The sequence below is a fragment of the Equus przewalskii genome, chromosome 7 (assembly GCF_037783145.1).
Source record: "Equus przewalskii isolate Varuska chromosome 7, EquPr2, whole genome shotgun sequence".
NCBI classification, from domain to species: domain Eukaryota; kingdom Metazoa; phylum Chordata; class Mammalia; order Perissodactyla; family Equidae; genus Equus; species Equus przewalskii.
In genome coordinates this window covers 8,560,661-8,586,346 of record NC_091837.1, presented here as the reverse complement: position 1 = coordinate 8,586,346, position 25,686 = coordinate 8,560,661, and the positions used below count along the sequence as shown (strand labels likewise).

The window sequence follows — 25,686 nt, the reverse complement described above, 5'->3', positions numbered from 1 at the left end:
CAGCTCTGACCTCCAGGACTCAGTTTACCTTGCCCATCCCAGAAATGCCAGGTGCATGTGAATTGTCCTTTATTACCTCCTGAGAGGCATGACTTAAGAGTTTGTCCAATGAAACTCCAGGAGTAGTCTGAGAGCTTCCAATCAGATTCATAGCCAGTTCCCTTCCATCCAATGGGATCATGACGCAGTGAGGTCCAGAAAAGACTGACCTTGTCCACTGGGGCCTGGGGCCTGGCTGGGTCCAATGAGGCTCAAAGAGAAGCCTGTCGCCCAGGAGACTGGGTGGGAGCTTTCCTCATCCAATCACGGAAGAAACTCTGTTCTGTCCAATCCGAGAGAAGTTGGGCAATCTCGTCCAATCCAGGTCCCTGGTTGTTCCAGTCAAATAGGCGTTGGCCCTCCGCCCCCCCCATTGGCGGCGGCGTCCAATTCGGTCACATGAGGCTGCAGCGCGCCGGGTGCAGCGCCCCCTGCAGGCGCAGGGCCGGGTGTGCAGGGCGGGCGCGCACCAGAGCGCAGCGCAGCAGCTCGCGGAAGAGACGCAGCACGTGCCAGTTGTACTTGGCGGAGCACTCGAGGTAGCCGCAGCGCCAGCCTCTGCGCACCAGGGCGGCCAGCGCGCGCCGAGGCCCGAAGCGCAGCCGCTGCCGGTCCCGCTTGTTGCCTACCACGAGGATGGGTGCCTCCGGTGCGCCCGCCGGCCTGGGGGCCAGATGGGGATGAGGGCCGCGGGATCCCACGGCCGTTGAATCCCCCCAGTGGGTATAGACACTCAGGAGCATCCCCTCCTGTGGCCAGAGACCCCCAGCAAACACCAGACCCGCGTGGCCCAAACACCAGATACAGCTGGAGACCTTCCCATGGACAAAGGCCTGGCCCGGCAGGCCTGAGACCCGACCCATGGCGGCGGAAGGACCCACCCAATCCCCTCGGGCAAAGGCCCAGCCAGACTGGCAAACGCTCCCCACCCCTCTCCTCCCCACCCACAGCTGGGGCTGCGCCCCCACCTGGTCTCGGCGATGCGCTGCCGCAGCGCCTTCACGTAGTCGAAGCTGTCCGGGCTGCAGATGTCGTAGACGAGCACGAAGGCGTCCGTGTCCTGCAAGCTCCAGTCCTTAGGATCCTGCCACTCCTGGGGGCGGGAGGCCGGGGTTTGCCGGAGCCCCCTTCCCACGCTCCCACGCCCTGACCTTCTGCAGGGGCCTCGACGGTGAACTCATAGTTCATCCTCAGGCCTCGGCCGTCCCCATCCCCATCCCCATCTGTGCGCCCTCTCCCGCCAGCTCCCTGGGCCCCACTGTCCTCATGGCCGTCAGGGTAGAAATTTACAAGCAGTGCCTGAAGCCGGTCACCTCCTTCACTCCCGGTCTCCTCTCTGCCCACCCCCTATCTTCTTCCTCCTCCTCCCAGCTTTCCACAGCTCAGCTTGGGTCAGGCCCCTCCCCTCCCTAGACCCTAGCGCTGGTTACTACTGCCTTCAGATTGATTCCAAAGCTCGCGGCCCCGTGTTACCCCAGCCCTCGGAGAGCACTGATTGTCGGCAGCTGTACACATTTAGGCTCCGGCCTAAGCACAAGCTGTCCTTTCCAGCTGGAAGGCTTTTGCCACTTTTTTAAATCAAAACTTCACTCATCCTTCCAGGTTCAGCCCAAATGCCACCCCCTCCAGGAAGCCTTGCTTAATCCTGCCTGTTCTTTCCTCTTCACCTCTCGGAGGCGTCCGGCTCCAAGGATTCAGTCTGTCCTGGACTTTGCACAAATTACCAAACGGGTCTTTGCTCCAGATCACAGGAATGAGGGAGCAGAGAATGACCCCCCGAGGAAGTACACCCCTGTGTCTGGCCCCAACCTCTCCCACTGCGGCCCTGCTCAAGCCCGCAAACACACAAAGCTCTCTCTCAGGGAAGCGCGACCGTGCTCCGCTACGCGCTGATCCGGACCCGCCAGCGGAGGCAGGCAAAGAAAGGCACTTAGGCGAGGGAGAAGAAGCCACTTTGCAAACCGGGGCTTCGGGCCTGGTCTTGGGAGCCTCCAGGCCGGCGAGAAGGGGTGAGACATACGTAGACCAGGACACACATTCATCCTCCTATGCATGAACCCAGTCAGACATCCCAGGGCTGTCCACGCGGACGCGCACGTGTGCACCGAGCACCCCCCACACACACACGCTGTCAAACGCCCTGACCCGCCCGTGGAGCCGCTACCTCTGGACCCCCGGGGCTCACACCCGGGCCAGCGCCGTCGCCGTCCCGGATGCTGAGGTCGTAGACAGCGCCGTCGAGCAGCACCGCGGGCCGGTAGAGGCGCGGCCCGTCCGTGGGCCGGTGGCGCTCGGGGTAGTCACCGAACAGGAACTGACGGATGATGGCCGTCTTGCCCACACCCGGGGCGCCCAGCACGGCCACCCGCAGGCTGCCCCCCATGGCCCGCGCGCGCTGCCGCGCCCCGCGCTGGGAAGCCTCATGGGCCGGCGCCGCGCCGTGCGCCCTGCCCCGTGCGCCCCAGCCCCGCCTCACTCCTCATCGGCCCCCGGCGCACCCGGGGCCCGACGAGGCCAGGTCAGGGGACGGAGCTGGCGGCGGGAGGCCGGACAGACAGCCGCGCAGGCCGACGGCGGACGCACGAGCAGCTCCGGCGGGTGCAGAAGCTCTGGAGAGATGAGCCGGCGCGCGGCGCGCAGACACCGCCTCGGCCCCGCAGCGCGACCGGAGGCGCCACGGGCAGCGCAGGCACCGAGGTCCGACCTCCCGGCCGCGCGGGTCCACAGCGGCGCGGGGCGCGGGGCAGCGCTGCCTCTCGGCGCCTCCGTCCCTCCGTCCTTCTCTCGCTCCAGCGCCCGGAGTCGCCGCCCCAGCCGGCGGTGCGAGCGAGCGAGCGAGCGGAGCCTCCGGGAGGCAGCGATGAGGTAACCGCCCGCCCACCGCTCCCACCTCCCCCTACCCGCCCAGGACGCCCCTCCCGGGAAGGGTCGCAAGAAGGTGACTGGGGCGCAGGGAGCCCGGGGAGAAACCCACCCTCTCGGCGAACAGCGATCCTCTCACCGGTTCCAAAATAGAAGTCCCTTCCCGCCCACGTCCGCGTCCGCTCCTCCAAACACCGCTCCCCAAGCTGGCTCGAGACAAACCCCGGCCCGCCGGAGTCAGGCCGCCCGGGGTCGGATCCAGCCCTGGCTGTGTGACCTTGGGTGAGTCGCCGCACTGCGCTGGCTCTCTGCTCCGCATCCATCAAAGGCAGACACCGTTTCTTGAGAACTTACTACATGCCAGGCTTTTTACTAAACTGTTACCTACGTGATGGTGATCCTGGAAGCCACAGGCTCCACCTGGTATCTCCGTTTGAGAGAGAACACAGGCCCGAGAGGGGACTCTCCAGGGTTGGGGGAAGTGGATGGCCCCTGACCTGCAGCCTTGTGGTCCCTCTGAGGAGCACCACCCCCCCCCCCCGCCCCCCATGTCAAATGGCCGTCACTGAGGGAGGGCGGGAGAGAGGGTGCTGAGTGAGTACCCACTGGGTCACAGCAGCTCAGCCCCAAATCCCTGTCCCAACAAGGCTGAAAGATCCAGCAATTGGCCAACACCACCTTGGTCCCTGCTAAGGCCAACTTTTCTGCCCGAGTCTCCACCTGCAGCTTCCCTCAAAGCCCAAATGCCCGCTCCCTGGGGCCTGGTGAGAAGCTTTTTCCGCATCACAGCTTGGAAAGTCTGGGTTTGCCCACCCTCTGCTTCTGCTTGCCTCCTGCCTGCAGAGGGGGCTCCCACGTCTCTGACCAGATGCCCAGGTACTGGGAGAGATGCACAGACATCTCCATGTTCCTGTGCTGCCCAAGGATTTCACTTATCTGTCTCTTCAGAAAATATTCTCAATCTTACTGCTTGCCAGGGTGCTGAGATGCATTTAAAAAAGAAAGAAAGTCTTGCCTTAAGAGAGAAGGTTCTGAACACATGGGATCCAGGAACTGTAAGAGCACAGACAACGTGCCCACCGAAGCCTGGAGGAGGTGGAAGAGAGAGGAGGAGGTAAACCATGGAGTGGAGAAGCAGCAGGTGATGGCAACCAGAGGTGTTTCTCCAGACCAGTGAGTGTGTTTTCGTCCTTTCACACTGGATCAGGGCCCTGGGTCTGCTTTCACTCTTCTCCTCAGCCACTAGGGAGCTGAGAGCCAGACTTGTAGCTACCTCTGGCAGGTGTTCCAGATCTTAAAGCCCGGTGAGTGGGGACCCCTGACTTCCTCTTCCTTTTGCACCATGACTTTTCCCTTCACTAGATTTCTCCTCTTTTCAGGCTTTTGGGGTTTGTGAGCTGCCTCACTTCCTTTGGGGAACAAGGCAGGGAGTAAATAAACTAAGCACCCCGTCCCTTTTGGCACTCAGCAGGATGTGGGACTGACATCAGCACGGTCTGCCTTAAGGTTCTTGGCACTGGCCCCCTTCCCTGCCCGGAGCATCCTCTCTCCTTGCTCCTGCACACCCTTGGGAGCCAGTTCTGGGTGTCTTTCCTCTGGAAAACCTTCCTTGCTTCACATTCTGACAGAGTACCTCCTTGGGCAGGGCTTCTTCAGGAACCAAAAACAGGGCTGTGTGTGAGGTGGCTCTGAGTCCCCATGTGCTTTCTCAGTGTGTGGTTTTGGAACGATGGAGGACACTGTGGACAGGGGCTGTCCTAAAGCTCCCACAGAGCTGCACACTCCGCTGGGCTGGCACATTCCCTAGTAGACTCTTGCATCAGCATCACTAACAGCAGTTCCCATTTGCCAAGGACCTATGATGTGCTTGTGCCAAGCCCTGACCCATGGCTGCGTGCTCATCGAGACTCAGAGGGATGTGATGATTGGCCCAAAATTGTTCAGCAGGAAAATGGCAGCCCGTGGACTGGAACCCAGGACCTTGGGCCACTGCCTGACTTTCTGAGAAACTCAACTTCATCTGGGCCCAGGGGCCAAAGGGACTTCAGGAAGAGGTCAGCTGGAGCCCATGGCCCCGTGAGGAGGGACTTTGAGGAAGGCCCCCTGTCACCCAAAGGGGCTGAGCTTAGCTGTGACAGGAGTGGGCAGCCCTGGTGCCAGGCTTCCCAAAGCTAGCAAGCCAGACAACTTGGGCTGCCTGTCAGCCTGGGATGTGAATTTCAAAGTTTCTCTCATTGGTCCCCTCCCTCCCTCCCCAAGGAGGGGCAGTCAGGCTGCTGGCTGCTGCACCACGGTTCCCATGCTCCTGTCCGCTGCTCCAGGGAGCACCCACCAAGCATCCACACATCTGCTCCTTCAGCACATGGGACGTGGTGCTGCGCACACGGCCTGCCCTCCGTGACTTGTCAGGGAGACAGACATGCAACCAGGCACAGACAGATGGAAACAGGAGCACTGGGCTGGTTCAGGTCTGTGGGCTCAGGGGACCGGGGGCAGGCACCAGCCTGGCTGATGGTAGGGGCTCAGGAAGGGCCTGGTGACACACCTAAGCTGAGCCCTGAAGGACTAAGCCACACTAAGTGGGGTGGGCTGGGTGGTGGTTGAGAGGGACAGGCACTGGTGGAGAATTCTGTGTCCCCTCGATCATTGCCCTAGCCCCCCATGACTGGATGTCCCCACTACTGCCTGATCTTTGCCACATGGCTTCTTCCCAACTGGCCTGATTTCAGCCCTTCCCTGGGGTTGAGCACCCTGCATTGCATTCAGCTCCCAGGGGTACTTGCTCTGGACTCCTCTGGCCCAGCCATCTGGGCCATTCCACTGACCATTAATCATGGTCTGTCTTGCCTGTTGATCACAGCTCCACACCACTTGTCCCAGCAGTAACTTACTTTCTAAGCCCTGAATGGGCAGGCGCCCCTACCTCTGAGATGCCTGGCGCCTAGTGGGTCCTTGGTCATCATCATAATGCTGCGCATTGAGTGTAGCTGGTTAGCTTCCTGAAGGCCAGCGGGGTCTTACAGCCATGAGGGCAGAGCTTGCAGGCCCCCAAAGTGAGACCTCTTGGGTTTGAAACCTCCTCCCAGGGGTGTGTCATCTGTGCAAGTTACTTGAATTCTCTGAGCCTCAGTTTCCTTCTCTATAAAGGGGACAATAATGGTCTTGACTTCATAGAGTTGTTGTGGGGTGAGATGAGATGATACAAAGAGGAAAACAAGACAATTTAGTAAGGCTTGGAGGGGAACAAAATTTGTACACATGAAACAATTTCGTTTTTATATGCAAATAGCTATTAGTTACAAAACCTAATGGAGGTGTAGGCATGTCTATGTGGGTATGCATGCACACACAGATTTCCTGGATCTGTCTGCTGAAGGGCCACCATAGAATAACAAGCACACCCAGCACCCAGCTCTTGGTCTCTAAGACCACTCTCCAGGGAAAGGAACCAGGCTCGTTGGAGAAATGGCTGAGGCCAGGGTTGGAGCAGGACAAACACAAGATGAGCCTGCAGCGTCTTGAAATATCAGAAAGTAAGGGAATGCTCCAAAGAAACAAAAGGATGGTGGCATGTCAAAGGGACACAGAGCCTGCCTGAAAGAGCTCCCAATGGCCAAAGCTGGAACAATTTAAGCAACAAAATAAATAATGTACTTTTGAATTAAGCCCAAATTATAAAATAAATATCCATGAGTCCAAACTGATAGGACTGAATGAATAAATAAATGCCCGAGAAGAAACAGATCTTCTTTCCAGAAGAATTCCAAATAATTTATGCAGCTACTCCCTGCCCCCACGCTCTTTCTGAGTGTAGGCGGCACTTAGTGACTTGCTTCTAAGGAAGAGTATGGAAAAGGGGTGAAGGTAACTTCTCAGGGGAGGAGGCTGCAGACACGACCTTGGCCAAGTGATCCAGGCCAATGTGACAGTGATAAGTCATGTTGAGAGCGTGTACCCCTGACATGATGTGACGACAAGGGCACCTCTCTGGTCTTCTTCCTAAAAACCCACAACCCCATCTACCGAGAGAAAAACATCAGACAAACCCAAATTGAGGGGTAGTCTACAAGATACCTGGCCAGTACTCCTTGAAATTGTTAAGGTCAGGAAAAACAAAGTCCGAGAAACTGTCACAGACCAGAGGAGACTCAGCAGGCATGACAACCACATGGAATGTGGGATCTGAGAACAGAATGAGGACGTGAGTGGGCAAACTAGTGGATCCGAATAAAGTCTGGAGTTTAGTTTAAAAATTATATAATTTGTTATTTATGCGGTAAATATAATTCCCATATATTATAGTATATACTAACAAATATATATTCACATCATAAATATATATAGAAAAGAATGGAAAAGAGTCCATTTATAAAAGGAACCAAAAAATAGAAAATACTTATGAATCTATGTAGGAATAAATGTGCATGCAAGAACTTTTAAATGAAGAAAACTTAAAAATATTACAGAGATGTAAAAAAAGCACGAAGCAGTGGAAAGGCATCTACTCCTGTATTTCGATAGAATGATTAATATTATTACTGACATCATTATCAGGATGTCAATTCTCCATAAGTTCATATAAACACTTGATGTGATCCAAATAAAAATAGTATCAATTTTTCTTAAAAAAACAGACTAGTTCTAAAGTTCAAATGGGACAAAGAGGGTGATTAAGAGAATACTATAAATATGAAAATATAAAGGCACCATAATTTTTAAAAAACGCAGTGGCCAATGAATAGACAAATTCTCTGATACAGAACAGAGTCCAGAAAAGCACTCATATGTATGTGGGAATTTAGTATATGCTACAAATGACATTTCAAATCTGTGGGGAAAAGATGAATTATTCAGTAGATGGTGTGGAGACAACTGGGTAACCATCTGGGAAAAGAGGAAGTTGGATCCTACCTCGTTGCTGATATGAAGCCCAGATGGAACAGGATCGAAATGCAAAAACTAAGATCAGACATGTACGAGAAAGAAAGACGAGATTAAAAGAAGACTGCATAAAAACCAATTTCAGCATGGAAAAGAAGTAACAAAATGGGGAGTAACAAAATAGGGAGAAACAATGACAAATCAGTAAGAAAAGGACCAGTGACCACATAGTAAGTGGGCAAAAACTAGGAAGACAGCTCACAGAAAAGGACAGACAAATGGCTTGAAAACACATGAACAGAGGCACATTTAAAACACGGTAAGGTACCATTTTTCACGCGTCAGTTTGGCACACATCAGGAACACTGAGTTTGTGAGGGTGTGGGGGACACAGGCATCTCATTCCTGGGTGGTGGGAGTGTGAATTGGAGAATTTTTAGCAACAAAATTACGAATGTACTATACCTACCTTCGACCCAACAATTCCCATCTCGAGCATTTACCGATGAATGAGAGTGAATATTCTTTGCAGCATCACCTGTACTGGCAACACCGTAGACACAAGTCAACGGCCATCACGAGGGCACTGGTTCATGATGGTGCCTCCACTCAATGGAAAAGCACAGAGCTGTTATAAAAAGGCATGAGGTTGTCTCTATAATGGACTGATAATGGAAAGTCCCCAAGATGTAAGTGCGGTGCAGAATGGGATTTATTTCATGCTACCGTTTGTGTATAAAAAGGGAAAAACCCACGTTAGACACCACTGAGTCTCTTTGGAAGGTACCAGTGGTTCCTGTGGGGAGAGGAAGGAGGGGACGGAGGAGGATTTTTCACTTCTGTCTTTTTTTGCCCTTTGGATTTTGAACCATGTGAATGCATTACCTTTTCAAAACAAGAACTAAAATTTAAAATGTAAAATGCGGGCCGGCCCAGTGGCGCAGTGGTTGGGTGCGCACGTTCCACTTCGGTGGCCTGGGGTTCGTTGGTTTGGATCCCGGGTGTGGACATGGCATCGCTCGGCAAGCCATGCTGTGGCAGGCGTTCCACGTATAGAGGGAGATGGGCATGGATGTTAGCTCAGGGCCAGTCTTCCTCAGCAAAAAGAGGAGGATTGGCAGCAGATGTTAGCCCTAATCTGCCTCAAAAAAAAAAAAAGTAAAAAAAAAAGGAAAATGCTTATACCTCTGGTCTAGCAATTCTAGGGCTCAATGCTACAGCTACATTTGTGCCCACGAGCAAGGATGAATGTAGGAAGATAGTCACGACACCGACACCCAGACTCATAGCCGAGAGAACCGGCCTGAATGTCGTCAGCAGGCACCAGCTCTGGTGGCCCATCCGTGCAAGGAATTCTGCAGCGGGTGTGTTTGTACTGATGGGCAAGAAAAGAAGAGCGCTGGTAGTGTTTTGAGCATGCTGCCATTTGTTTAGTAAATACCTCTGTGGATTTAATCGTATACTTGCATGGAATATTCTGGAAGAAAACCAAAATCTGGCAATGAAGTTTGCCTCTAGGGAAGAAAACTAAGACGTGGAGAAGGGTCGGGGGGAGAACGCTATCCTTTGTGTGGCTGATCTTACCACGGTCTGGAATTACTCTCTCCACAAAGACAAAAAACAAAGCAAATCACTAGTTGAAGATAAAAACTGCAAAATGAGGGCAGGCCGCAGGCCTTAGCACAGTGGCTGGCCCAGAGGGAACCTATCAGCCCCCTCCAGGAATAATGGGTTGCTGTTGTTGAATTCCCCGACTGCCTGGGAAAGCCCCAGACACTGGAGAATCTTCTGCGGGATGCCGAGGCCTCCGAGAGGCATCAGGCCCACTCTCAGGACCAGGAGTGCCACGTGAGATGGGGAGGAGGCCCGTGATGGGCCCTCACGAGGTGATGGCAGGACAGGGAAGTGGAAGGGCACAGACTGGATGTCCCCTAAAGCACTCTACAGGCTTGGGCCCTTGTTTTCCTGACGCGGTGAGGAGGTGAGGCCCAGGCCTGGGGAACTGTGGGTGAGAAGGCTGTCTGCCTCGGCTTCTCCCTGTGCATAGTAACACTCTGCTGGGTCCTGTCATGCCAGCGCCGTGTGGGTGGGAGAGGGGCAAGATCATGGTGAGGTCCATCCTACAATTGCCTGAGGCCCGAGCTCGGCTTGAGTTAGGAGGGCGAGCCCAAGATGTCTGGTGACATTCCAAGGCCCTCTGTCCCAACAGGCCAGCCTTTCTCATCAGCTTTTCCTCCTCACCCAGGTGCTTGGTCCCAGGCCTCAAGTTGCCCTCGCCACTGGGGACAGCTATCCTACACTTCAACTCTCCTGCCCTCAGGGGTGGAGGGCGGGGACAGCAAGTTCTGTGAGGCCCTGGATGACTGAGCGGGGAGCCGCTGGGGGAGCTAGCAGTGCACTCACAGGGTGTTTGGGTGAGAGCTGGGCCCCCAGGAGGGCAGGGGCAGCAGGCAACACCAAGGACTCACATCCCTCTAGCCCACAGCTGGAGGGGACTCCAGCTATGTTTGCACAGGGCCTTCTGAGCCTGGGGACTTTCGGGCCAGGTGCGAACTAGAGTTGTACAATCAACGGCCTTGGTTGGTTCTAGACTCTGTGGTCCCCAGGGAAGCAGAGCCATATCCCAGGGGTCAGAGGAGAGATAGTGAGGGCCAGGTGCCCCTGCCGATGTCCCATGAGAGGTACACAGCCTCTTCCTTCAGCCCTGGGCAGCTGGGAAGGCAGCAGTGCCAGAGGTGGGTGGGGTACAGGGAGTGGCTGGGGCACCTGGGCTGCTCCGCCCCCAGAAGCAGACTGAAGGCCCATGGCCACCAGGCACCGAGAACCCAATGGCAACTCTGCTGCCAGAGCCCTGCCCAGGATCTGGCTGCCCTCCCTGGGGAGCCAGGCCAATGCCAGGACTGGGGCCACATGCGGTGTCCTCGATGGCAGCTGGGGCGAACGCCAGCTTAGTACCCACACTCAGCCAGCCGCAGATGCAGGGTGGGTAACAGCCTGCCCAGACAGGCCCAGTGCTCAGCCTGCCTACCCGCTCCCTCTCCCACAGCTGCCCCCAATCAGAGGACCTCCCTGCCACTCTGGGGAACCTCCCAAAGGCAGGGAGCTGAGGAAAACCAAAATGGAATGTCACCCTTCCAGCCAACATCAAAAGCGAGATGGAGTCGGCTGGGGTGGAGTTGAGATCAAGGGCGGGAGAGGTGCCAGGGAGACCAACAGTCCTCAGAAGTCAGTTTTTAAGGACAGGGTGGAGGGAAGGGCCCGTACACAGCTCGAGCCCTTGGCCCTGGACCCCAGGGGACCCGGGACCCCGCCCAGAAGAGCCTTAGGACCTGACACACTGGCCAGGGACACACTTGATGTCATCATTTTTATTCACTTTCTCTTTTTGAAAATAAGTAAACATACAATATATAGTCTCTATTTATATATATTAGATATAGTTACTGCAGGGCTCAGAAAACCAGCCTCAGCCACTCGAAGGCAGTTTTCAGTTCTGGTGGAGGGGGCCATTGGGTGGAGGGGAAAAAAGTGCCCATGATTGCCAAAAGCAGAATCTTCCTTTATTATTAAACAGCAGTAACAGGAAAACCTAATGCTCTGTCAGACACGACTGAAACTTGGAAGGCCAGGAGGAGGGTAGCAGACACTAAGGAGAAACCCCAAAGAAACCACAGACTGGAAGCACGCTGCTCACCCATGTGCCCTGTCCCTCAGGCCTGTCTCTGCTCAAGGAGCCCAGGGGACACCAAGGAATGTATTATAGGCAGTGACTGTCCTCAGGGGCAAGGTGGGTGGGGTGCAACTGCCAGGGGAGCAGGAGCCCGGGCAGATGTTCTGGGAGGCTGTGGCCTGATTGGCATGACCACAGGGTCCCTGCCTGGGGGGATGCAGGGAGAGAGGGTGGGGTGCAGGCCCTGGGAGCCCCAGACCCTGACAGAGCAGCAGAGTACCAAGGGGACCCTCCACGTACACCAAGATAGCCTGGCAGGGCCCATTCCATGCGAGTGGATGGTAGGGAGGGCCTCTAACACCAACCCGAGAGAGAGATTGAGAGGCACGGGGTTTCCTGGGCTGCGAGCCTGAGGAGGGAACCATGTACTCGCCCTCAGGCACCGGGAAAAGGAAGAGAAGAACCCTGGGTCTCCCTGTCCAGCTTCTGCAGCCGCTCTGGCTCTGTCTCCTTTGGTCCCCTCCTCATCTGACCCTAAATGTCAGCAGCAATGGAAGAGGGGAGTCCCCGAGCACGGGAGTACAGAGATTTTACTCCAGGAGGGTTGCTGCCTCGCCCCAAGGACCCGGGCAGGCCCTGCAGTCAGGACCAGGGAGCCCCATGGGTGGAGAGGAGCCTTGCCGGGCCCCTCCCAGGAGAAGGAGGTGCTCCCACCTCCCAGGAGGCTCCTCGACGGGGCTGGCAGAAGGCTGGGGCGGGCGCTGGAAGGGGCCTCAGTTCTTGAGGATGGTCTCATAGGCCTGGTACACGTGTTGGGACACTTCTGGCGCTCGACACTTCAGGGACAGCTGCAGGGGGAGAGAGGGGGCAGGGAAAGAGAGTGCTCATTCCTGGGGCTCCTCTCTGGGGCTGTCACTTACCAGGCTGGGAAAGAACACATGAGGAGGGAGGGGGGGACCAGATGGAAGAGCGTGGCGAGCTCACATGGCCGGGTGGCAGCAGCGCAGCTGGAGCAGATGTGTGGTGAAGCAGAGGGGGCGGCCGCCGCAGCCAGCCGGGTGTGGACCAAATATACTTGCAGCCCACACACCTGCTGTCAGCGCAGCCACCTCGGCCCTACTGGCAAGCAGCGTGAATCATGAGCTGGAGGCTGTCAGGGAGCTCCTGGCCCCCACCGTGGAGGGCTGGGGTCCTCAGGACCGAAGCCTGACAGGAAACCCTGAGGAGGCTGGGAGGGAGACCTCTGCTTGGGCAGACAAGGGGGCGCTGGGGGTTCTGCCTGGTTTCCTGCACAGGAAGCAGGTCCGCCAGAGATTTCGCCCCAGCTCTAACTGCGGTAGGAGCCTGGAGAGCACAGGCAGAGGAGAGACAAGTGCCACCAGCCCTTCTGCCAAAATCACTGCTTCTGAAGGCTGTGACTGGGAAGGGGGAGGGGCAGATGGACTCCGGAAGTCTGCAGTGGTGGCCCCTTGGGACGCCCAGTCTCCCCTGCAGGGCTCTGGGCACACTGTGTGAGTTGGGAAGTGGGAATCTTGGCTCCTCAATTCCTCAATCAGGGGCCCCGTCCTCCTGCCTACAGCCTGCATGCATGTCTGCTCAGCTTTGGGGAGCAGCAGGGTGAGGCGAGGCCAGGAGATGAGGGTGCGAGGTACGGCTGGGGAGGATCGAGGGGAAAGAGAAGAGAAATGCAATCTGCTAACCTCCAAGTCCTGCACCACAGGCACCAGCAGGGAAGGTGGACATGCAGCAACCGAACACAGGGAGACGGAGATTACCACCACCGCAGCCACGGCCGCAACCCTCACCCCGCCATAGTGCCAGCACCGCCAGTGGGGCCTAGGAGCAGTGTCTGGAGGGCCATGCCTGCCAGAGACTCGGGTGCATGGGGAGAAGCAAAGCCTGGGGCTCTCCAGGGGCTGGGAGAGCAACACGGCCTCCAGGACAGCCACGCTCTACGGAAGCCATGTCTTGACTGGGGTCTGACTCAAAGGCCAGGAAGGACAAGCTGCCAGGACTCAACGTCCTCCCAGGCGGGCCCTTGGGCAGGGAGGAGCGGGAGGAGCGCCAGGGTGTGGGTCCAGCAGAGCCCCTTCCCAGTCAGGTGGGCCTCAGGCCAACCGTGTTGCCTCACAGGGCCTGATTTTACAGAATCTTCTAGTCCAACTCACTATTCTGAGACTGAATTTGGTGTCTTATCCAGGTAAGTTAATAGGATTGAGTTGGAAGCTTTCTAAGGTCCCTTCCAGGAACAGAATTCTGATGCTCATTCATGCCAGGCTAGAAGGGACCCCAGTCTAGCTGGGCTAGAGTGTCCGCCATCAGAGCAGACCCCTGGCCTGGGGTGGGGTGGGGCAGGAGAGGCCACCCAGGACAGGGAGGTAGAGCTCCCAGGGCTGGCAGGGCAGGAGCGGGGGCCCTCACCGTGAAGTTGGGGTTGCCTGGCTGAATGCGCAGCTCCGCCAGCACCCAGATGCCGTTGGTCAGCTTCAGGGACTGGTAGAGCATGTCCTGGCCCTCCACGTTCCTCTTGGCGACCGTGAAGATGTTGCTGCTCTGCAGCCTGCTGCTCACGGCCTCTGGGGATCAGATGGCCAGAGAAGGCCCCCTAGTCAGCAATGGGGGAGGGCCTGGTGTACAGGCGAGCGCAGTGTAGACTGGGGTGGGGGGCTTGGGAGTCCTACCTGCATTGAGGGGGCAGTCTCTGATCTGGAACTGAGCTTCATTTTCATTGGGAATGTCCTTCCACGTGGCCAGGAACATCTGCCGGTCTGAAGGTGGGGTTGGGTAGGAGATGGGACCCTAATAAACCTGTGGCCCTGCTTGACAACACTCAGCAGGAAATGGGTCTGGGTGGGGGAGGTGCCACCCTGAAGGTGAGGACAGGCACTAGCTCCGCCACAGCCCCTCCTGCTTCGTTGAGTAAACCTGCAGCTCTGTGAAGGTGGCTACTAGCGTTGTCCCCGCCTCTGGGCCTTAGCTCTCTCCTGCCCAGCACCAACATATGCCCTCCTCCTGCTCTGGCCCAGAGAAGCCTGCACATTAGCCATTGCTGGCATTACAGGGCTTCTGTGGTGACTGAGAGATGACGTGGGCAAAGTGCACCACACAGCACCGGGCCGGGAGTGAGCCCTCCAGGCACCGGGATGACAGTCTTCTCAGGGGTTCTGGCCAGGGCACAGGAGATGGGCAACAGGTGCGAGGCATGGTCTGGGTTCCCTGCCTTGGGGAGCCCATGGGATGACTGTCTAGAGGCTGTGGGCAAGGCTGAGGGGTGGAGCAGGAGAACCCATGAGTAAGCTCCTTCATGACACAGCCCCTGGAGCTGGCCAGACAAGACCCTGGGGGCCTGGATGGAGGCGTGCGCCTTGCTCCAGGCTCTGCAGAGGAGTCAGCGACTCATGAACTCCAATGTGGGGCGAGCCAATCATCCATTACAGGGACCCCAGCGGCACCCTCACAACTCACCCATCTTCCCGTCCTCCACAAAGAGGATGTGCAGTGGGTACAAGGTGCTGAAGTAGAAGACATCAATGTTGTTCTTCACAGCCACCTAGGAACAAGGGGGTCCCCAGTCAGTCCTCTGAGGCCCCAGGAAGGGCCTGTTCTCTATGCCCCCCACCTGAGCAGGTTGCCTTACATGTCGTCCACGGTAACCATGCCCCTCTGTCTACCCTGATCAGGCCTCCCCTGCCGCATCTGTGACCAGGAGCACAACTGCACAGACATATCCCTTCGCCCACACTGTCCAGGCCCCAGACCTCTCCACCAGGCCCCTCCCCTGGGGCTGGCACGCTGGTAAGGACTGGGGTGCCTGCCTGGAACACACCTGGAGGTTGTTCAGAGGCTCCATCTTCATTACCGAGCCCACCGTGTTGAGAGGCAAGGAGATCTCCACAGACTGGTTGGGGCTGAGCGGTGCGTGGACCTGGAGGGGGGCGGCGGGGGCCAGGCCAAAGCTGGGGAGAGAGAAGCCCCGATGGGGATGGCAGGGGAAACAGGTGCTGACATGGCACAGGTGGGCTCCAGAGCTAGGGCAGTGGCTGGCAAGAAGCCTTTCCAGCAAGCTGGCTCACCCTAGGACTAGGCCCAGGCAGGCCAGAAGGACCAGCTCTTAACCCCCACATTCAACGGCCATTTGGACAGGAAGGAGAGTCCTGGGCCACCTGCAGGCTGCAGCCTGTCTCTGCTTCTCTTTCTCCTTTGGGCTAGGCACTGGGCAGGCCCAGGAAGCAAGGCCTTGCCCCATCCTGCCCTCGAAGAGCTCCATCCAGGGGCCTACAAGCTTCTTCTAACTTGAAAACTCTGTGACTATCCAAGTCGCTGCTGCCAATCCCCATCCCCCAGGAAGGATCTAGCCACCCCAAGCGAGACACCAAGTTTTACTGTCTGGGCTAGAACTGGCTAGGTCCCATCATGGCCACAGAGAGACTCAAGAAAGCCCTGCTTCTTGATAAAGCAGCACGTGGGCAAATCAGGAGGCTCCCCACGAGTGTGAGAGATGCCCCAGCCACAAGCTCAGGGAAGATAAATCACCATAGTATTGACTGGGACCATACTCACTGTGCCCAGGCTGGGTATGCGATATTATACCAATTCCTATCCTCATAAAAACAGTGACAGGTATACAATCTCCTATCTTCCAGGAGACGCAGACTCAGGGAGGGGAGGCCCATGCCCAGACCCTTCGGGGTAAGTGGCACTGCTGGGATCTAGAGCTTGAGCTGCCTGACTCCAGCCTGTGCTCTGCCCACGATAGCAATCAGGCCTGCCTGGGACACAATGGGAGACAACATGGGGAACCCCAGGCCCTTGTGGTGGCCTAGCACTTTAGGCTTTCCTGGGAACTCCACCACTGACTGCTGTGTGATCTTGGGCAAGGCACTTGCCCTCTCTGAGCTCAGGTGTCATTACCTAAAAGGAGAGTAATGGTACTGACTTCACTGGGCTGTCAGGTGGCTCAAGTGAAACAATACTCCTAAAGCCATTGGCACTGGGCCTGGTACCCAGGAAATTTTCAACACACAGTAAGTTTGTTATGAACGATCACTGGGCTCCACCTCTTGGAGCCCACAGGGTTTCTGTGGCCTCTAGGGTCACCGGAGGGTAAGTAGCAGAGCTGCTGCCGTCTTCCCTGGTCTGACAAAGGGTTGGGACCCACTGGCCAGCAGGCTCTCCCTGAGGAAGCAGCCCCTTCAGTCAACTTCTTAGAGGCTCAGTTTGCTCATCACTAGAGCCGCTCAGGAAGAAGAATCATCAGGAGAGGCTGCTTGGGTTCCTCAGAGAGCCCTGGCCTAGCTGGCCTGGTCCATGAAGACCCTGATGGTGCCAGACAAGAGATGGTCCCCACTGACCCCCAGTGCAGGGGGGCTGGTGGGGGTGAGAAGCCTGGAGCAGCCACCACTCCTAGAGGCCCTGCCTGATGGTTTTAATCCTTGCCACACGGGGGAGGCTGGCAGGCAGGCCCACTCCCCATTGGTGAGATGGGAGCAACTTAGGCCTAGAGAGGAGGTTCTGGGCTTCTGTTACGAGGGGTGCTTGCCAAAGATGGGCTCCTAGGCTGGAGCTGGGGACTTTTGTCAGTAAAACACCCCTTTGTGCAGTGGAGAAAGGCAAAAATAAGGGGAGATGCCCTACCCCCTCTGCCTGGTACTTTGGAGTTCACATAAAGAGGTCACTGGTGGGGGGGGGGGGGAAGTTACTGCTTTAGAGAGTTTTGGCCTGAGGTGTGGTTGTGAGAAACATCCACCTTCACCACAAAAGAGGCACGAGGCCGCCGGCAGCCCTCAGCACCTGCCTACAGTCACCAGTGTGGGTTCTCGGCAGGCTGGCCTCAAGGAGCTCACCTGTTGCGGTTGAACTGGATGGCAAAGTCAGTCATGACCTGCAGGGCCTTGTTGGTCAGCTGCAAGTCCATGGAGATGGAGCCCACCTGGCGGGTGAAGGTGCCTGAGATCTCCAACCCCTTGGCCTTCATGGCCGGGAGCCAGACCTGTAGGGAAGACGGTGGGGAGGGGGCTGGTGTTTGCCACTTCCCCCAAACTCAACAGCTCTCGCTCTCACTCTCTCCTGAAGGGACCTCCCAGACTGATCACACCTGCTTTACCACCAGGAGATGACCATGTGTGTCTCAGGATGAGAGGAACAACCCTGCATGCCCCTCTGACACGTGTGGCTGCACAGAGGAGCAGCTTGGGTAGGGAGGCGCTTGGTGTGCCAAGGGCTGACCTGAGTCTTCAGAAGTCAAAGAAGGAACATCAGGAAATGGGGTGAGGAAGGTGATGAGCCAAGCCGGCCTTGCCAGCCTCCTGACGAGCCAAGGAGAGTGGAGAAGCCAATGGCATCCTGGGCCTTGGCCAGAACCTGAGGCCTTCGTGGCTGTCACAGCCTGTCCTCCCTCGAATAAGGGAGAGCTGGCCTTTAATTGTAGAAACTGGTCTGACAAAGGACAGTACCTAAGAGGACCCCTTGCCTGGCAGGCTCTCTGCTGCATACTTGGCTGTCCTTGTCATTTGAATCTCAGCTCAAGATCCACCCCCTCCAGGAAGCCCACCCCCATGCTCCTTCCCTATGTTCCTGCCGAAATGATGTTTTAGCAGATATACGTGTGCCTACATGTTTGTCTTTTCTGTGCCCAGCCAGCTCTTTAAGGGAAAGACTCTGCTTTTCTGTCTTTACAACCTTGGCTCAGAGCTTGGGGTGGAACTGGTATTCAGGGAGTGTTTGCTGAGTGAACAGCTCGAACTAGAGCCCTACCCATGAAGGACATCCTCGGGCATCATCCTGTGGACATGCAAATGCCTCTCAGGCCATTGTCATCACTGGGACGGCTCATAGGCCCCCTGAAGTCAAAAGGGTCAGGCCCCGCTTGACAGCTTCCCCAAGATGCCCTGTGTCAGTATATGCCTCATTGTCTCTCAAGTTGCCAAAGCCAGGGACCACAGAGCCATCTGGCCACCAGCCCTCAGCCCACTCTAACCCCTACACCACAGTCACGCAGCCCAGGTCCTGTCAACACCACCTCCTCCATCTGCCACCAGGTCCTCCTCTTCTCTCCTCTCCACAGGCACCACCTGCATCTGAACTGCCATCAGAGTTCCCCAGTTAAGATGGCAGCTGCCCATGTGGCTGCCCCAATTCCTCTCTCTCCAATCTCCACAGCAGCTAAAGTCATCTTCTAAAATGCAAATCTCATCACGGCACCCTTAAAAAGCCCTCCAATCCTGCAATGGCTTCCATGGCCCCTGGCCTCCACGGCCTGACACCCTCCCCTCCTGGGCTCAGATTGCACCTGCTCCTCGGGCCCTCACACTCACTGTTCCCTCAGCCTGGAACCTGCTTCCACCCCCAGCCCCCATCATACTTGCTAACCCTGATCATCCTTGGCTTCCCTTGAACAAACCTGAGGGCAGACTGGCACAGCTTTAGTTCTCAGCAGTGACTTGGCACGCAGACAGCACTCAGAGGATGCCTGCACGGTGACCTCCCTGAGCCCTGCCCCTCCATCAGGGCTCCTCTCATGGGTTCTTGCAGAACTTCCTCTCTTTCTGTCACTGTGCCTGACTGCTGAGGGAGGGGACCTCGTCTCTCTTGGTCACTGTGGGTTCATGGAGTCTAGCACAGAACTAACCCTCCACAGTTACTGGAGGAACCAATGGACTGTCAGCACCCGCTGGTCCAAAAATGCTTGAGGAAGTCCAAGGTCTGGTACACAGATGGCTTCATCCCCCTTGCCCGGAAGGTCGGAGAATGTATTTACCCCACGGGCAGGGCAGGGAAATGCATGAGGGATAAACAATTCTAGGTAGTCACAGCACTGTTAGGAAAATGTAGATGACATACCCACTGCTTCTGAAGGGAGAGTGTACCCACATCCCGGAACCTCCTGTGACTAGTCGTGGGGAAAGTCCTGCCCATGTGGCAAGGACTCCTCCTCCAGGTAGCCTGCCCAGACTCCTCCTGCCTTGGTGATCCCTCACCTCTCATTTCCAGCATTGCTGTTGGTGCACTCATCTGGCCTTCCACTATGACAAAGCAGCAATAACATCTGTTAAAATGAACACACAAGCAGAAGGCCAGCTCCAGGCTTTATATTTCTGGCAGCTCTGCAGCGCCTGGCAAGGGCTGAGCACCCACAGGGCTGCAGGAGTCTTTGCTGCTCTTCTGTCACTCAGTCCTGCCTTATGCCTGTTATACTGGGCTTTTAATGTATACAGTTGGCCTCACACATCGGTGTAGCCGGTCTCTGTAGTAATTAGTCAACTGAACATTTTTTACATCATACCACGTATTTGTGTGGGTGTTGTCTTCTGTCCTATTGATTCTGACAACCCATGACATTAGGGTGGGCACACAGAGGGTTCTCAACCACTTTGGGATGTGATCATGTGGGGGTTGGGAGCAGAGGCTTTGGTGCCATCACCTTACATTCAGTTTCAGACTCTATCGCTTATCAGCTATGCAACCTTAGGCAAAAGCACTCAGATTTCTCAACCACAAAATAGGAGTAATAGCACCATAAGGCTGCTGGGAGAATTTAGTGGGATGGGGACTGTGCCAGGCTCATGCAGTCCCTGGCACGGAAGTGTGCAGCTACTAGCACTTGACTTGCTGTCTGCTGTGGGCCCTTTGGGCCCAGACCCTGCCTGGGGGCTCCGGCCACCACTGCTGCAGCTGGCACACCTGGTGAGGTCAGGACAGGTGCTGGCTCACAGCTCCCTAGTCACGACAGAGATGTCACTGTGGCCCTGAAGCCCAGCTGCATCCTGCTCTGGGGAGGGGGCCATGGAAGAGAGAGGGGAGCTCTGGTGGGAACAAAGTGGCAGACAAGGTGTCTGACCTGAGAGTTGTGAGGGGATTCGGCCAGGCCCTCCTCTCTAACAGCTTCCTTGATGCTGAGAGCGTGGCCCACACGGTGCTCTCCTTAGAGCCAGACTCACTTGTCTTGCATGCACCCCAGACCCAGTTCTCCATCCACTGCCCCGCCCCCATCCCAGCAAATGGCACCTCCCCTCACCCCATTGCTAAGCCAGAATCCATGCCTCCCTCTCCGGCAGTCCCTGCATCCTGCCATTCCTATCTCCCAGCAAGCTCTTCAGTCCAGTTCTTGCCTCCACTCTGATAGGTGCCTTCCTTGTCCAGGCCGCCATCAACATACATTAACTCCTGCCAGTCTCCTCACCCGGCTCCTCGCTTCTGCCCTGTCCCTTCCAGTTCGTCCTCCACACTGTAGCCAGAGCCACCTCTCCCAAGTGCAATCTGTTTCATCTCTGCTTAAAACCTTCCAACAGCTCCCACTGTGCCAGAATCAAGAGAAATCCCTCACAGCCCGGCCCGCTGACCTCACCAGCTTCCTTCCTCCCTAATTTCTAGTCTAGCCAGGAGTCTTGGGGGGTACTGCTCACAGGTAGCACAGTGGCATTTATGGGGCATCTTCAGGTGGCACAATGTAGGGGAGGCATAACATCTAGTGGGTCAGGGATGTTAGACATGCTGCCAGGGGGACAACAGTGCACACAATGAACTGTCCTGCATCCCTCAAGTACGTTCTGCATAGTTTCAACACACCCTGAAATTGCCAGGAACCTAACTATGGCGAAAATCAAGGGAAGCCTGTTTTTTGTTTTGTTGGAACTTGACTGAAAGTCAGTCACCATTTTGGAAACTAATAGTACCACTGGCCACTCTACTTACAGCGCCCGAGCTACAAACACTAGCTATAGCAGTGGCTGTCATGGTGACTCTACACTGTTGCCAATACCTGACAACAGCAGGTCTTCTGGGGCGGACATGCCCAGGCCTTCACAATATTAAAATACATAATTTTATTCTCTTCCTTTTATGTCTCCTTTCTGCAGCATTAGCATCTTATTGATTAATTTTGAAACTGCATGTGTTGATAGGGTGCAGAGTCCACAAATCTCACTTAAGGATAGGAAAGGGGGAGGGCATTATAAAATGTCTATTATCAACAAGGGGCATCGGGTCGGGCAGCACTGAGAACCGCTGCTCCAACTAGCTGGGACCTTTGCCTGCTCCCTGGAAGGTGTGGGCTCTCCTTCACCTCCAGGCCTTTCTATAGGCTGTTATCTCCACCTGGAGCCCTCTCCCCAGTTTTGCCCCGCGAAATCTGACTTGATCTGCAGGCTTGAGCTGCTTCCACAGCCCCCAGCATCACGCTGGCAAACTGCTGCTCCTGAAGCCCACATCTGCTGGCCTGAGCTGATTCCACAGGATGGACCTTTCAAGGAGCCTGCACGTCAGTCTCTAAATTCTCCCTGCTCCTGCCATGAGAGGAGGGATGGTACTTACTGCTTTTGGGGCCACATATGATCCTGACAGGGTGCCCACACCACTGGTCAGGTCAAAGAGGTCACTCAGGCCACTGCCCATGGGTGCTCCTAGGTTGGCTGGTACTGCTGCTGCTGGGGGTGCCACGAAATTGGGGCCCCCGATCTGGAAGGGAAGGGAAAGGGGTCAGAGGGAGGCATCAGAAGCAGGGACCTCAGGGGCTCGGGATGAGTAGAGCCACCTCTCTCTTTAGGAAACAGGGAGGTGGGGCAGGAGGAGGTACTGCAGGGCCGTCATCACATCAACTCTAAGTTGCAGAAACCAGACAGAGAGGTGGGTAGAAAAGAGAGGCAATGCCTTCCCGTGCCCTATCAGCCTCAAGCCTTAGGGGTGACCTCTGGGAAAGGGCTGGGGACACTCACAAAGTAATACGCAGCCCACGGATAAAAGGGGTACCCGAGACACTGCTATGAGGGGACTGTGCTAAGCAGATGGGAGCACACCCTCTAGGACACCAGAGAGGGGCCGTGGGGACTGAGAGGGCCAGCAATCCTCAGGATGACAAGGCAACTTAGTCATAGGGTGGTGACGACAGGGTGAGAAATTCATGGATATGGGGGCCCAGTGGCAACTGGACACCAGGCGGTCAAAGCAGAGGCTGCCAGGACACTGGACAGAAGGTCAGGGCTCAGCAGGGAAGGACTGTTTTGACACCATCTGACCCTTGGGATGCTGGACCAACGCTCTCAGGAGGAGCAAGGACGAAGGCTTGGTGACACGAGGGTTGAACCATACCCCTTCAGGCTCATCCCCCATCTCCAAGCAGAAGCAGGCAGCATGAAGAGAACAGGCAGCCACATGCACAGAGAAAAGCCAGGAAAGAAGACACAGAAAGACAAGAGAGAGAGGAAAAGAGGGAAAAGATTAGTCACTGTTGTTCCATCCAAGATGAGTCTGGTGTAAGGCTGTGCCAGTCCTAGGAGGGGCCCAGACTGTCTCGACGAAGGGCACCCCTGGTCTCATGCCCCGACCTACATCCTGTGCCATGGCTCTTCCTACCTTTTCCTGTGCCGAGGCCTTCACCTGGCTCTACCAGCTGCCTAAATAAGTCCCAGGGGATACCCAGGCCAGTCTTACCACCCTCTTTCTACAGGGGAGGAGAGACTGCCAATGACCTCTCATGGGCCTCTCTCAGGCCTGCTGGGCTGCAGCCCCATCTGGTGCAAGGTATGTGGCTAAGGGGACACAAGTCTGGCTCCTCCAGTCTTACAGGGTCAATGTGCCTGAGGGGCCAGACTCAGGGGAAGGGGCTAGGACTGGCCCTATACTGCCCCAGGTCTCTTGGGGCTTGGCAGCCCAGCAAGGGGCTAACTACCATGCCTGACACTTAGCAGCTTTGCACTCTGGGAGGGAAGGTCACCTGACCTCTTTAAGCCTCAGTTTTCTCACCTATAAGTAAGAAGCCATCTGATCACCTTTGCAGGCAGGAACCTTGGCACCTGAGGCCCTTGGTCAGTGCCTGGCACAGAGAAAGCATTTAATGTCATCTAGAGGGGACCCCAGGACATACCAGGCTGTCGAGGCCACCACCAAGAAGGTCCACAGCTCCCATCTGCACCGAAGAGGTGGCTAGGGGTGGGCCGCTCACTGGGGGGCCGAGGTCCAGGTTGAGGAGGTCACCCAGAAGGTCACCCTGGGTGGGGATGACATCCGGCTGTTCATTAGAGGGGGCTCCGGCAGGTGCTGTCTCAGGGCTCTCCACGCTCTCATTCCTGTGGGGACCCAGGAGAGGAGGTCAGCAGAGCAGGGGGTCAGGCTGTCTCAGGGAGGTCAGAGTCCCCCGTCTCCAGGTCCTCCCCCAGGACAGGCACCTGGGTCTCTTCACTGTCCCAGAAGGGGCTGTCTACACGCCCCTTCCCCCTTCCCATGCTTGATCCATCTTTTCAGCTCTCTGAGAGATCCAGCTTCGTGGGGATGAGTGAAGGACGGGGCGATCTGTATTTCCCCTACTCAGCCCACTCTAGAGAGCAGCCTGGATGCTGGTCCCCAGAGGACTGGGCAACCAGACCAAACCAACCATCTGGGAGCAGCAGAGGAGGAAGGCGAGAAGAACGAGGGTCTGGAATCAGACAGAATCAGGTCTGAGCCCAGCTCTGCTAGCCACAGGATGCTGCACCAGGCACTCAAGCTCTCTATGCCTATTGCCCATGTCTGTTAAATGGGGCCATCTCTCAGAGATGTTGTAAGGATCAAATGAGGTCACCTAGTCCACACCTGGTGTGTAGTAAGCATTCAATAAAAGGTCGCTAGAATCATAATTTTCCTCAGACTTGGGCCTTGCCAGAGGATATCACATGAGACCTGAGCATCTGTGTTCCTGAACTGAGGAACCAGGTGGGGAGGCTCAGCCTGGTGACTGGCCTACTTCACTCACGAGGCAGTACGGGGTGGCAGGCTCTTGTGCACAACGCCCCGGCCCCCCTCCACAAAGGCGCTGGGTGGCTTGTGGTAGACGGAGGCCAGCGTGCCGATGTAGCAGATGAGCTCGTCCAGCAGCGTGGGCTCGATGAGGTCCGTCTCTTCAGAGATGAGCGGCTTCTCTGCCAACACCACCTCCTTGGCAGCCACTGGGTCCGTGGAGAGCAGGCGCCAGTAGATGTAGCCACGGTCCCGTAGGTCTGGGTTATCTGAATCCTTGTGGGGTGGGGGGGGGGTGATGAGAAGCCCATGAAACTCAGAGCAGAGCAACCAGGTGAGGGTGAAGGAGGAGCCCCTCCAGCAACCCCATGATCCAGGCATGATCACAGGGCCAGCCAATGACAGTAATCCCGAGTGCTCCCGTGAGCCTGTCCCTAAACCACTTAAACGGGCATGACCTAGTCCCCTGGTTTTCCACTTTAGCCCAGCCTCCAAGAGGCCACGCCCAGTCCCGTCTCCTTTCTCCAGGTCCCTCCATGGTCTGCCTTCCCTGCCCTCACACAAACCCTCTGGCTTTCCTGGACTTCCCTCTCCTCTCTTGACTACAGTCTGGCTCAATTTCACCACCTGATCCCACTCCGTCTTGATTTGCTTGTGACTGAGCTCCCTGAGCAGCGATACTGGATTACTCTGGGGCCAAAACACCAACGGTGCCAGTCGTAGGGGCCGGACCTTGCAACGAAGGTCTAGTTCCTTGGACCGAAGCGCTGCCTGTGGAGCGAGAGCTGCGCTGGGCACAGAGGAGAGACTGGGGCACCCACCTGAGTAGCCAAGCTGAGGACCTGCTGCACCAGCTCCTGGGTCTCTGTCGGTTTCTTCAGAAAGAGTTTCACAATGGCTGTCAGCAGCTGCAGCTGGACCTGCAGGAAGACAGAGAGGAGATGAGGAAGAAGCTTCATATGGGGATAGTAGGAAACCAAATCCGGGCCTTGAAGAGGGAAAAGTGTGTTCAAAGGCCCTGGAAACCAAGAACAGATTTCCTAGGTTTGACTTTGGCCAAAGAACACAGACCAATGCCAGCAGGGGGTGTTGGCAGTGCTGACGAGCCTAGACCTTGGCATTACCACACAGGAAGGAGACAGCCACTGTACTGTTTGGCAAACCCAGGCAGGTTGGGGGCTGCTGCCCAGTCCTAGGGTCCTGGAAACCTGTCAGGGCTCCGTCCGGCCTCACCAGTGCCTTAAGGAGCTCACAACTTAAAAAGGCAACACATGTGGCTGGTATGCTCCTTAACATGAACATCTGTCAAGAAGTGGAAATGATGCCGGGGAGGCCCAGGGGACTGGGCCAGCACGGCCCACAGAGCGAGCCTGTTGTCAAGGAACTGAGCTTCTACCAGAGGGCGGGAACCCTTCTTGCCCAGCACTCTATCAGCTCCCACCTCTTAGCCAGCTGCTGCCCTCACCGCCTACTCTGCTTCTGCAGCCTCCTGCACCTCCTCATCAGTGCCGCCCCACAGTATTGGAAAA

General features: G+C 56.4%; 2 protein-coding genes and 1 non-coding gene across 27 annotated transcripts in view; all 3 read right to left on the bottom strand.

Annotated features, from left to right (window-relative positions):
- Nucleotides 1–52: 52 nt before the first annotated feature.
- On the bottom strand, nt 53–8,946 carry RASL10A (RAS like family 10 member A). The gene is made up of 3 exons (XM_008515700.2): nt 2,204–8,946; nt 1,008–1,132; nt 53–702 (listed from the first exon to the last, which is right to left on the bottom strand). Exons 1-3 carry the CDS (start codon nt 2,420–2,422, stop codon nt 435–437), a joined length of 612 nt encoding a protein of 203 aa, XP_008513922.1. The 5' UTR covers nt 2,423–8,946; the 3' UTR covers nt 53–434.
- Nucleotides 8,947–11,135: 2,189 nt separating this feature from the next.
- AP1B1 (adaptor related protein complex 1 subunit beta 1) overlaps nt 11,136–25,686 on the bottom strand; it is a 54,683-nt gene continuing 40,132 nt past the window's right edge. For 7 of the 25 annotated variants that reach the window (XM_070628620.1, XM_070628619.1, XM_070628626.1 and 4 more), the window contains 10 exons: nt 24,979–25,077; nt 24,174–24,433; nt 23,310–23,511; nt 21,761–21,904; nt 17,296–17,441; nt 15,279–15,408; nt 14,918–15,002; nt 14,134–14,220; nt 13,874–14,028; nt 11,136–12,300 (listed from right to left, as the gene is read on the bottom strand). In XM_070628620.1, coding sequence (XP_070484721.1) covers nt 12,226–12,300; nt 13,874–14,028; nt 14,134–14,220; nt 14,918–15,002; nt 15,279–15,408; nt 17,296–17,441; nt 21,761–21,904; nt 23,310–23,511; nt 24,174–24,433; nt 24,979–25,077 — 1,383 coding nt within the window. In that variant the 3' untranslated portion in view covers nt 11,136–12,225. Of the gene's footprint in view, nt 12,301–13,152; nt 14,029–14,133; nt 14,221–14,917; nt 15,003–15,278; nt 15,409–17,295; nt 17,442–21,760; nt 21,905–22,534; nt 22,556–23,297; nt 23,512–24,173; nt 24,434–24,978; nt 25,078–25,686 lie in introns of all 25 variants that reach the window. The other 18 variants (XR_011542324.1, XR_011542331.1, XR_011542336.1 and 15 more) reach the window with 7 other exon arrangements.
- Nucleotides 16,630–16,726, bottom strand: LOC139084986 (small nucleolar RNA SNORD125). The gene has a single exon (XR_011542922.1). It is a non-coding gene; the product is annotated as a small nucleolar RNA SNORD125 (small nucleolar RNA).